Source organism: Lathamus discolor, chromosome 1 (assembly GCF_037157495.1).
Source record: "Lathamus discolor isolate bLatDis1 chromosome 1, bLatDis1.hap1, whole genome shotgun sequence".
Taxonomy (NCBI): Eukaryota; Metazoa; Chordata; class Aves; order Psittaciformes; family Psittacidae; genus Lathamus; species Lathamus discolor.
Window position 1 is genome coordinate 36,802,548 of NC_088884.1, and position 12,251 is coordinate 36,814,798.

At 45.5% G+C, this 12,251-nt stretch overlaps 1 protein-coding gene across 5 annotated transcripts in view; it reads left to right on the plus strand.

Annotated features, from left to right (window-relative positions):
- The first annotated feature begins 989 nt into the window (after positions 1-989).
- The window catches only part of BEND7 (BEN domain containing 7), a 46,993-nt gene continuing 35,731 nt past the window's right edge, over positions 990-12,251 (plus strand). For 4 of the 5 annotated variants that reach the window (XM_065667714.1, XM_065667724.1, XM_065667743.1 and 1 more), the window contains exons 1-2: positions 990-1,364; positions 5,178-5,261. In XM_065667714.1, the coding sequence (XP_065523786.1) occupies positions 1,304-1,364; positions 5,178-5,261 (145 nt within the window). In that variant the 5' untranslated portion in view covers positions 990-1,303. The remainder of the gene's footprint in view (positions 1,365-5,177; positions 5,262-12,251) is intronic. The other variant, XM_065667734.1, reaches the window with a different exon arrangement.

Genomic DNA, 12,251 nt, shown 5'->3' on the forward strand with positions numbered 1-12,251 from the left:
CGGGAGCTGTGTTTTCAGTTATCGGTAGTCATAACTGTAAAAGCCTGGGTCCTTCCTCTACTACAGGCAACAGGCAGAAGTATTCTTGACTGTAAAAACAAACACACTAACCAGAAACGAATTTAGAACTGGAAGTATTGCTGGAAGTGTCAAGTGGTGAATAAATCCAAGCAGCCTTTGGGCCATCCGTATGGCTGCGGTGACCTCCCGGTGACCATCAGAGAAGCACTAAATCGCACTCCTCCGGAGGACCGAGGCTCTTTCCCTCTTGGCACAGCGACCCCACCTTTAACTCGCCAGCCCGGTGTGTTCCTCCAGGCCTCGGTCCGCGACGCGAGCGGGCACACCGCTGCGATAATGACCGCAGAGCCCGGTAACGAGCCGCTGCTGGCGTCAGCCGAGCGCCGTTTCTCGGCTTTCCCTACTTTGCGCAGCCCCATCCCCTCCGGACCTTGTCCCAGGAACGGCCCCGCTAAACACTGACAGTTCCCCCTCCAGCCCCGCAGGGAACCCACAGCCACGGCCGGGGCCCGCGGGCAGCGGCGCGGCCCCGAGCGCCCGGCGGCAGCGCAAGGCCGCACCGAGAGGCCGCCACTCCCTCTCGGCCGGGCACCCCCGCTGCCCGCCGCGGAGCCGTGCCGGGGCCGCGCTGGGGGAAGCTGTGGCGGCGGCGGGGCACGGCAGGGGGAGCCCGAAAGTGCCCGGGAGCGGATGGGGCGTGCGGGGACGGGGAGCTGTGGAGGCGGTGGCAGGGGGCACACAAAATGGCGCTGCCCCCTCAGCCCCTCTCCCCGCCACCCCCGCGGCGGGGCCCGGCGGCACCGGCCGCCTTCCCCCCCCACGGCGTGCGGCGTGCGGCGGCGGGCCGGCCTCGGGGTGGCGGCTTACGGCCGGGGCTGGCGGAACCGCCGCGGGGCGCGCCGGGCTGCGCGCCGCCTTCCCCCAGCAGGTGGCACCGGGGTCCCGGAGCCGGCGGCGAGCCATTGCGGGCCGCCCTTCGCCGCCGGGCCGCGGCCGCGCAGCCGGCGGGGGGGTGAAGAAGGCGGCGGCGGCGGCGCTGCCCGGCATCGCCCCCTCGGGGCTGCCCCCGCCGCACCCCGCTTTCCCTCAAAGTTTAGGGCGGGAGGTAAAGGGGGTGTGAGGGGAGAGAGCGGAGCCAACTTGTCCCGGAGCCCTTTATTCACCTCCGGAGCCGCTGTCTCCCAACCCCCGCGTGTTTTTTGCTGATTAAAAGACACGGACCTCGGTCCTGCCGCCACCGGCGGGTGGCCGCCCGGCCGCCCCGCTCCTTCCTGCCCGCACCATGGAGTTCACGCAGAGGAAGAGAAGCAGGAAATCCCAAAGCTTTAAACTGATCAACGAAGGTAAGGCGGCGGCCGGGGGCGGCCGGGGCTTTGTTCCTTCGCCGGGGGCAGACGGAGTTTTGCACCGGGGGGGAGCGGGGCGTTATGAAACGCCCGAGCTCCGCGCCCCGAGTCGCCGCTCCCCCCTTCCCCGGCTCTGTTATTTAACTCCGCAATCCTGTGCTTCAACTCCCCGAAACCATTGCACGCCTTGTATTTTCTTTGCTTTTAACCCTCTTTTCCTTATTTTAACCGGGTTTTCCTGCATGTGTGTTCCGTCTTGTTGCAACACCCCCAAGCACCCCAGAAAGGTGGACGTGGTTTTGGTTTTTTTTTTTTTTTCCTTGCACAAAATAAAGTTGGATCGTGTTTCGTGGTAAATCCTGCTTTTGGAATGGGGGGGGGGGGGGAGGAAAGGTAAAATCAGGAAGCGAGCAGAAAAATAATGACACTTGAGCAGCAACGGACCTTCTTAGTATTCAACTCCTGTGGATTTATTGTGTTTGGGGTGGGTTTTTTTGCCTCCCCTCGACTGTGTACATCCGCGTGTTTCAAAGAAAAGCCGAATAGAGGTTGCTTTATTAGCAATCCACGCAGGTAATTAATCGTACGTGGGCAGGGGAGAGCCGCTGGCGTGTAACTTGTTCACTCGGGGTGTGTTTGCTTTTGGCAAAGGAGCTATTTGAAAAGGCACCGCGGGGGGAACTTGGATTCATGTCAGGGAAGGAGCACAGCTCTGTTTTCAGTCTTCTTCTTGTTTGGTTGGGGGTTTCTTATGATAGTGATAGGAGAAGATGCAGCCGCTGGTGGGCATTTTAACAGGTGGACTTCCCAGCCCTAGGTATTTATTTTGGTTGGGGATTCATCCCTTCTCTGGCCAATGAGATCTTTTTGCCCTGGTGCGTTTGACTTGAGATCTTGTTTTTCCTTTTGTGTTTCCAAGTATTGGATGAGGATATCTCCATGAAACGGCTGTGTGTGTCCTGCATGCCAAGTTCAAGGCAGGCGACTGCTTGGGTGTAATGTCACACTTGGGAAGGGGGACACACACATGTGATTGTCAAGACTTGCTGTCTGAAGAGCAGTGTCTTTGCAGGAGCTTGGCATAGTCATGTCTGATGCAAGGAAATGTAAAGAAGGAAATAGGCTCGCTTGGCAGGAATAGTAAATAATGACTGTCATATCCTCATAGGGGGGTCTGGAGCGTTGCACTTACTCCCTGTTAAAACTAGAAGGGCAGCGACCTGTCAGACTTGTCTGAAAGGTATTGGAGGTCTGTGTGCATTAGCAAACCTATCTAGGGTTTGATTTCTATGGAGAACAGGTTTTGTTTGTGAGGTTTTGATATCAAACTTGCTCCTGACTCAGAAGCAGAATTAGCGCAGGAGCCAGGGGGGGTGAAAGCGAAATGTGTGGAAAAGTAAAACTGAAATTGAAGACATGGTTTTATTTCTGCCCTAATAGACCTGTGAAAAGAATAAGTGCACTATCAGAAACAGATAACTATTTTGCCATTTCTCAGTTGCCACTTGTTACAGGTTTAGGTATGCCTCAGTGAATAAGGCAATCTATTTAACCTTGTTTTAATAGGTAAATTCAGTTATGATGGTAGGTTGTTAGTAATTCTCATTGTATCTGGGGTCTCTTTTTGGATGTAGAAAGGCTTATAGAAATCTCTACTTAAAATGTATCCTGGAGAGAAAATTACGCCTTTGTACTTTAAGAATGGAGGAGATAAAAATCACATCTTGCATGTGAGTCTGCACTCACATATTCTTTTTCTATCACAGTTGATTATAAAGATAATTATGTATAAATAGTTGTCTCTTGTAATTGGCCTTTGCCGCTTGCAGGAGTCATTCTGTAATGTCACAGTTTAGTGTTTACTGTTGTGAAATTGATACAGATTTCACAGCGCCTGGACTGTGACGTCGGAGGCAGAAGAAGAAAACCAAAGAGAATAGGGTATGTTGTATCAGTTCGCTGGTAACACACCATCTGTTAACGATGTGTGCCCCTATAGTGCTTATTCTGGCCCAAAAAAAACTTCAGAGCACCTTATCCAGATGATCAATGACCAGATCGAGAGGAAATCCATTCCTGCACTGAAATGCAGCTGTTTCTGAGGTGAAATGTGGTGACTTAAAGGTAGAAGCTGTAGATCAGAAGAATATTGTGAGCAGCTGGTTGTACAGAGGGAAGTGCTAGAGAAGAAACCACGTGGACTCTATAGATCTAAGGCTCATGAGTCTGTAAGTCTTGTAATTCCTAGTTCTCATGTACTCATTCCCAACACATCTTGGAGGCCTTTGAGAGGATGAAAATGCTGAATGTGGCAGGTTGACCCTGGCTGGTCACCAGGTACCCACCAAGCCACTCGCCTCCTCAGCAGGACAGCTAATGACCATGGGAGGCAGTCAGCATAAATCCCATAGTTTCAGCCTTACGAAAGGAGCCTTTACTCCTTGGTGTCGTATCTCAAACTTCACCTTTACCCGTTTGACTTTGCTGGGTGTGCTCAGTAGGCAGAGGAGCCCTTGGTGTAGCACCTCGTTGCTAAGCTCTCCAACTCCCTGTTGTGCTTTTCCCCCCCCTCATTTTCTTTCCAGGCCCTTTTCTGGTTTTGCATTACTGTGTTAGGCTCAATTCTCATTTACTTACTGGGTTGTTCCTCCTCTTGCAACCTCAAGACAGTCGTGCTGCACAAATAAACAGCACCTAACAAAAAGGTTTAGCTTCCAGGAGACCCTTCTGATCCTGTAGTTGTTTTCTCAGCGGTGCAGGTGTGCTGCTTGCAGGAGGAGGAGCTGCTTCTGCCACCCTGTGTTTCTGTTGTGCCTTTTAAGTGAATCCCCCAAAGTGCTCTTCCATGAGTTAATCTCTGCCTTGCTTTTTGTGGGGTAAACATAAAAACCAGTTTACAGAGGGAGTAGCTGAGAGCGTTGGGAACTCAGAGGGTATTAAGGGAGTGAGGCTGGGAGGTGGCTGTTTCAAGACACCAAATAGATAGTTCAGTCTTGAGTGATTTGCCGAAGGACAAAGTGTGTGCCAATAGCAGAGGCAGAAATAGCATCCAGGAGAGCTGCCTTTAGACATGGTTTGTTCCTTGGACTTACTATTCCCTCTGTACACACGTGTAAACACAGCTCTGGTTTTACAGAGCACCTGCCTGGGATTACAGCAGGCACCTTCACAGCAAAATACTCTTGTTTTTCATTTGAAATAGAAATGCAATGGTGAATTTTTTAGTTTATTATTATTATTATTTAATTGTGTAACATCTCTGAATAAGAGATGCTGGTCTTTATTCTTAGGGCCATCCTTAGTTTCTCTAGGTGAATATCCTAAGGTGTCCCTGATCTTCCTGTCTTCAGAATGCAAAGGCCGGTGACACAAATACACATCAGTGTAGCTGAGTGACGCAGCCCTAATGTACGCTGCTGATTTTCTGATTGAGGTGAAGTTTGAAAGTTCCCCTTGGTCTCTGGGAAGATAAAGTTTTTGTTATAAATCTGCTTTCCATCTGTAAAGCAAGAAGCCAGATAATTGGCATCTGGTGGGATAATTTGCTGTGAAAATGAACACAGTAATTTAGGGCAGGCATAGCTATTCCCTAAAATCTGTGAAATATCGGAGCTGAGTCTCTCCAGTGTGAGCAAAGTTTTTTTTTAGGAGGTGCTGATACAGAGCACATTTTCTGTGGTTAATTTGATGTACATGAAATCAGCTGCAGAGATATTGATAAATTATGTAGTAAAACTGTAGCAATGTGTTCAGTGTTCATTTTTTCCAGATCACTTGAGTTCTAATTTTTTTTATCGTTTTTCATTCCAGATTACCACCCTGAGATATATAAGATCTCTGACTACAGCAATGATGTTAATGGGGAGACCAAAGAAACACAACCATTTTTTTTGGGTATGTGCTTGTGTTGATTAATTTCTGAGCAACATAGCGTGGCCATTTGCAATTAGGGAGGAAAAAACTCTCTGTGCAAGCACAGGAAGAGCCTGCCATTGTTTAATATGACATTCTTTTCAAGACCCTTTTATTCTACGAATTGCCAATATATCCTTTATTAACACTGCTAAAAGTTGTAATTTCAGACATAAATGTTTATTAGTGTCTACACACAGTGCTAATTATCACTCACTCAGAGAGCCAGATGCTGACTCTGCAGTTTTGCAGCTCTGTGCTCACCCCATTTACATTGCATATTCGCTGGCATGGTTCACTGGCAATAGTTTGTGTAATTGGGGTATTACATCTTTGACATCTGGATAACAGAAATTCAATTTCCAGGAAGCTGCTATTTGTTTGGTTTTGCTTCTGCCTTGGGTGGGATAAAGGATTAATGTGCTGTCTTAATGTAATAATGTCCTTTCACCTCTGTAGCTTGCCTGCTAATCCTGCCATGGCAAAATGAAATTAAATCAACAGTTAAAAATGTGTAAATAAAACAAAGTAGTAGTATACAGTGTGCAAAGTGTATATACTTTGCATGGTGTCTATACCAAAGATACAACTCCAGCATGGTAGGACTGGTCATCAGCAAACCTTTATCTTTCCTGTCTGTGTTCTTTTTGTCCCAGCTGCAGAGTGCTTCTTTCTTCCCTGCTTCCAGCCCCTTCCTGTCTCATGTAGGACCTCACCTGGGTAAAGCACCTCCTTGGCAAAAATTTAGCAGGCCAAATTCTGAGGAGCAAGAGCCAGATTTTTGAGCTACCATAATGAATCTTGTTGTATAAAGCAAGTTCTTGAGCACTTTGCTCAGGTTTTGGAGTGCCTTTGCAGCAAGGAATTCAGGGGTGTCTGCCTCTCCTTAAGTGCACCAGGAGGCTAAATGTTTTGAAGGGTGATTTAAGGTTTCTGTAATCTGTGGCTGTTGCCTCCTGGAGCCAGCAAGAAGCATTGGAGTGTGTGAATCAGCACCTGAAGTCAGTCTTCATTACATGCAAAATGCCTTTGTCTCCTTAATTTATAGTGCCACAATCTTTTCTAGAGGTCAGAAGTAAATGGGGAGAGAACAGGAGGATGTCCTGGGCAGTGTGGAATCTTCTGATGGCTAGAGTATTTCCATGAGGGTGAGAGATGTGTTAAATTCTCAGCTTCTCACCATTAGGGTTTTGAGCAAACATTTCTTGCTGCACCCATTGCCAGAGAGCAGCAAATATGGCTGCTGTGCTTTGTGTTTGGATTTCATGTTCTCTAAGCACTTTTGGTGGGGCCTGATAAACCTGATGGAGTGAGCTCCACTAGAAGTTTACTTTGAATGCTTTGTCTTCCAACCCTAAGTCATGATAAAGCTTTGGCAGGAGTTAGGCATCTATCTGCTTAAGCCAGGATGCTTCTAAGAATCTGCAGGAGTCTGTGTTTTGACATCTGTACTGTGAGTTAGACCAGTTGATTTTGATTTTGCTCTGGCTGTGTTGTCTTTGGGTTTTGTTTGGGGTTTGTTTTGAGTATGCCCAGCTTTTCATTGCGACTGAATGTGCTCTGGCATTTAAGTGCCTAAAGTTCACCTATTTCAAGAGCCAGTCAGAATTTAACCTTTAAGAATGTAAGTCCTATCAAGGATCTTCCTTATCGGGTACTGAAGCATGGTGTTGCAGTCCTGGGGGCCCACCTTCAGCTGCTATGAAAAGATCCTGTTTCCTGGCAATATCCTAAGTGTCCAACTTTCAGATTTCCTCAAAGCATGCTGGTTTTGACAAGGCTGAATGACAAATGACTGTGTGAGATTTGTAGACTAGACTTTTCCCTCCCCCTCCTTGGGGATTGGGTTCAATTCAGTAACTTACTCAGAGCTCACATAATCTTCTCACTTTATCTTCAATAGGTTACTTTGGTGTCCGCTTTCATCGAGATTCCTAGTGACAAAGACACTGATCTGAAATGCAGGGAGAGCAGTGGCAGGGACTGAACTCAGCTGAAAGCACTTGAAATCTGGGTTCCCACCGTTCAGTGGGGATCTGGGATGAGTGGTGTTTGGCATTCCAGCTTTCCTATAAAAAAAGTCACAACGCGTGGAGTAGTATTTCGTTGTGCTTCATGGATGGTGGCATCACAACGCTTTCCCCAGCTCAGTGTCCTGTCCACTAATAAGGAGCTTCAGGGTATAATTTCTTTTTCACTTGTTTTCACTGGTTTATGCCAAAATTCATCCCAGAAGGATGTTCACTCCAATTTGTTGGTTTAGAGTTCAGTTTGTTCTCCAGTACAGGTTTGTTCTCTAACTGGTTCATGGGGTCAGCTGCTGAAACCTCAGTGTGATGCAGCCTTTAGTATGTGGGTGGATGCTGAGATACATCATTGAAACTATTAGCTTTAGAAAAGGTGAAATGTTAATGCCAATATATAAACGAGTGAAGCTCTATCAGGAGTGGGACGTGCATATGTTTTGGTCTTACAGTTAAGAAGGATGAACTCGAACTGTTGAGAAGAGGGGAGCTCCTAGGGTGAATGAGTAAGTAGGAAGAATCCAGTTTGTTTAACATGCAGATAAATTAAGTTTAAATATCAGCAAAGACCTGTTGAACCTAGATGGTCTTTTTTGCACCAGCATAAATACAGCTTTGTAGGCTGAAAGTTGGAGGAAGCTTCAGCAGAATTAGTGGACAAGGTACTGAATGTGACCTCTGATGGTTATGATGAATGGAGCTTGTTAAGCTTGTGAAGTCTGCTCATGTGGTGTAGTGTTGGACTGGGAGATGTTGTAGCTTGTCCTCTCCTCCAGTTCTCTGTTCTGATAAGATGATAAACAAGAACTTCTTTCTAGACAAAGGACATACTAAACACAGCCTTTGGGTGGGAGGAATGTCACTGCTGTATTTTGCAGATGAGGACTGGCATCTTTTTTGTTTGGAAGGGAAGGGCTTAGTTATCTGATTGTAAGAGAGACTGCTCAGCCTGAAAAGGAGGAAGCAGCCCAGGGTGAAGTGCTTAAACCTCAAGTACAGGCAAGATTTAAGGCAGACCTGACTTCAGCTTTTACCAGCTATCAGCTTAAACCTTCTGTTGCAGGGCTGCTAGCCCAGGCTTGGAAATACAAGCCCGTGAGGGGACTGTAAACCCATGTCTTGTGGACAGTGCTGATCAAACCTAGGTTGTGTGTATATATCTGTCTTTTGTATGCACCACACTGGGTTAGGTTGGTTTTTTTTTTTCCAGTCTTAGTATTTTATTGTCACCACAAAAAAGCAGAAATATAATATACCCCCAGCCTGAGTGTTTTTACAATGCTTTCAACTTGAAATTCAGGCTCTGTGTTGGAAAGGTTAATGTAGAAAACTAATTATATTATCCTGGTAATCAAACGTGTGATGAGACATTTGTCTGTGTAATTAACAGTGAAGAACTTTTATAGTTTCATAAAACCCAATGCTACACACAATGTGCTTGGAGCATTTGTTTTGAAGAGATGTCCAAAGCAGAGATGTTTATGACTGATATAAAGTGGAACTGAAATGTACTGTAATGCAGGTGTCTGTGCATTTTACAGCACTTCGCATTGTTGAAATGGAAGGCAGCAGATTAATAACTTCTCTATGATATGGTAAAAATAAATAATGTCTTCTTGGAGCAGGGGAGCAATGTGTAAGTTACTCACTAATATCAAGAATTTATTCTGTCCCAGAAATAATAGCCTTTGCAAGTTATTCACAGAGAAAAAGTTGACTTAACGCAAGTCTCTGAAGTTACTTGTTACTTTTAATAGAATTGTATCCCAAGTCTGACTGTTGCACCAGTAGCTTCCGTAATTAAGACTGCATAAAAGGTTATTTTATGTATCTCTGCTGTCTAGTGATCTCACTTTGTGAACCTTCCCTTTGGGGCTGAAGCATGATCTTGACCTGGGATATTTCTGAGAACTGGGGGAAGTTGTTGCATATCTACTACTACTTTTTCAATTATGACCCCAGTAATATATACATTTATTGAACAGTTGCTCACTTGTCCATTCCTGAGTGATTTACCTGTTTCAGTGTGGTGTGAAGCTTCTGTATCTGCTCCTGTTGCGTGTTTTGACGCTGTGTCACCAAACTCTTCACAACAGTTACTTCATAGGGGTAGTGGCCAGACCACCTGGGCTGATCCAGCTTCCAGGGAAATACCCCCCCTCCAGATTCTCAGTGTTCCCAGGGTCTGATTCTGCTTTGCTTACATTAGTGCTTGCGATGCTTATTAACTTCTTGTCTCTCCACAGGCAGAGGTGTCAAACAATTTATGTACTTCCATGCTTGGTTTGGGAGTAGGGGGTCTAATTTGAGGGTAATACAGTTTTCCTGCAGATACAATCTTTGTGCTTTGTGTGGTGGTGACATGGGGATGGGTCAGTGCTTTTAAATGGTGTTTTAGTGCACTACTCAGATGCCTTAACAAAGACAGCTTAAATGTCCCTATATATTAACTCGGGCTGCTCAAACTCCCCAGCGCGTAACTCATGTTGCTTGTGTGATTCTGTGACATTGTTCCACTGCTCTCACTGCTGACTTGGGATTTTAATTTGCAAAGCGTGTTGTTGCCTGTGTTACTTGATCAATACAGGTTGACAAGGTTGACCCCCAGCAAGGACTGGGCATCCCTTATTTGAGAAATGTGTGCTTACCCCACTGATTTAGATACACAGATGCCAGATTCAAATTATCCACAGAGCAGTCACAAGTTTCCATCTGATTTAGGAAACCTTTGATCCGATAAGGAATCATGCACATGGCTCCTCTATTTTCCCCATACTGACCTTCACAATTTTCTATTTCAGGACCACTTGCAATACAAGATGACAGTGGCAAAAATATCTTGAGCTTTGCAAGTTCCAGTGTGATGTGGGTATAGTTTTGGCTGAGAACGGATGCGTAGTAGCTCCCTTTTGGGATAACTGTCTTTGAAGGAAGTACTCGAATACCATAGAATCATAGAATAGTTAGTGTTGGAATGGACTTTAAGATCATCCAGTTCCAGCCCTCTGCCATGGGCAGGAACACCTCACCTAGATCATGTCACCCAAGGCTCTGTCCAAACTGGCCTTGAACACTGCCAGGGATGGAGCATTTACTACTTCTTTGAGCAACCTGTTCCAGTACATCACCACCCTTATATCTAACCTGAACTTCCCCTGTGTCAGTTTGAACCCATCACTCCTTGTCCTATCACTACAGTCCCTGATGAAGAGTGCATCCCCAGCATCCCTATAGCCCCCCTTCAGATACTGGAAGGCTGCTATGAGGTCTCCACGCAGCCTTCTCTTCTCCAGGCTGAACAGCTCCAACTTTTCAGCCTGTCGTCACCCAGTGTGTAACATTCAGAAAGGTGTTTTGGTGAGTTCAGCCTGGCTGTGCAGCAGAGACGCGTGCCCTGCATGCACGTGCCTCCTGGTTCCTGGAGCTGGTCTGAATTAGCCCTTATAAAATCTTCAGACACAGCAGCCAAGTTTTGCTGGCCCTCGTCCAGGAAGGGCAACATTCAAGTGGTGTCTAATAAACTGACATTTAATATCTTTGATTATATAACCCATTGCCATTATTTATTTTCTGTTGAGCTTTCAAGCATTATGCATTCAACTTCCAGTTTCTCACCTCAGAGTTTCTTGTTTCCTTACAAACCAAGCTAGTGTTGTCGCTTCACATGTGCTTGTCTAGCTGTCTGTTGCTGTTCCTACCCTCCCCATAGCTTCTCATCTCATCCACCAATTTCAGCTTAGTTTGACACAGATCTCTGAGATAGAAAGTATCTTCCATAGGCAGCCTGTGGGAGGAAAAGCCCTTGTTTGTACAACCAAGAAAGGAGAACTTTCTGCATGAGTTTCATCTGCCCAAACACAACAGAAAATGAAGACACTAATTCATAGACAATGAAACTGCATTAAAAAAGGCAACTACTCATTAGTATTTCCCAAAACGTACAAGAAACATAAATGTTAAAAGATAAAGAACTTATTTGCTAAATATTGGGCCGGGAGAACATATAAACATATTTGTTTATATAAGTCAAAGGAAGAAAACCTCAAACACACACAATAGTCCAACCTTAGCCCTATGCGCTCATTTATGCACTTAAAACACACACATTAAATACGATGTGGTTACCGCTCTCTAATACTGGAATAAAATCTATATTTACCATATTGTTATGGTTGCATATAGTTTGCTAATTCTTTGTAGCACTGTGATAACTAGACAGATTATTTGGCAAAAGTAGAGCGACTTGTTTGCAGGCAGTGTGCTTCATTTGTATCAAACTTAATAAGCATGATAGTGAAAATATGGTCAGGCACTTAGGGCCAAAGCATGGAATTAAGGAATTATCAAGAACATTTTGTTAAATGGAGCTGTTTGCAGGTCTGTTGCTTCAGACTGGTGCACACTTAGCCTTTGGATGCTGCTTCATCCTAGGGCAGTTCTGGTTTACAGTTGTGCGCTTGTAACTAAACATTTTTACAACTTCCAAAGCTGGAAGTTTTTATCCCTTTCAGTAAGGAAAGAGAATGAAATGAATTTTGGGGAAATGGCTTTTTATGAGGATTTAAGGTAGTATTTATGAAAGGGCTTTGTTTTGCTTTTACTTGTTTTAGAAGCATGTGGAAGCACTTCTTCATGTGGAAGAAACAGTTTGTATATAAGGGGCCATCATAGAAGCAACTCTAATAGTAATTTTAAAACATGGTTCATATGTTTTTGTTATGACCATTATCATCTTTACATATAAATTCCTATTCCCTATTTAGAGCTGTCATTTGCCAAGCTTCTCTATTTTGGGCGGTATTTTTTAAGTCTTTTAGTGTTTCGCAAGTAATTTCATTAGCTTCAGCTAAAACTAAAGGGTTTACATAGGGAATCCAAGTAGCAAATCCTGTAGCCTGCCCTTCAGAGGTGTCCCCATTCCCTCGGAAGTGGTGAGAACCCCTGGCAC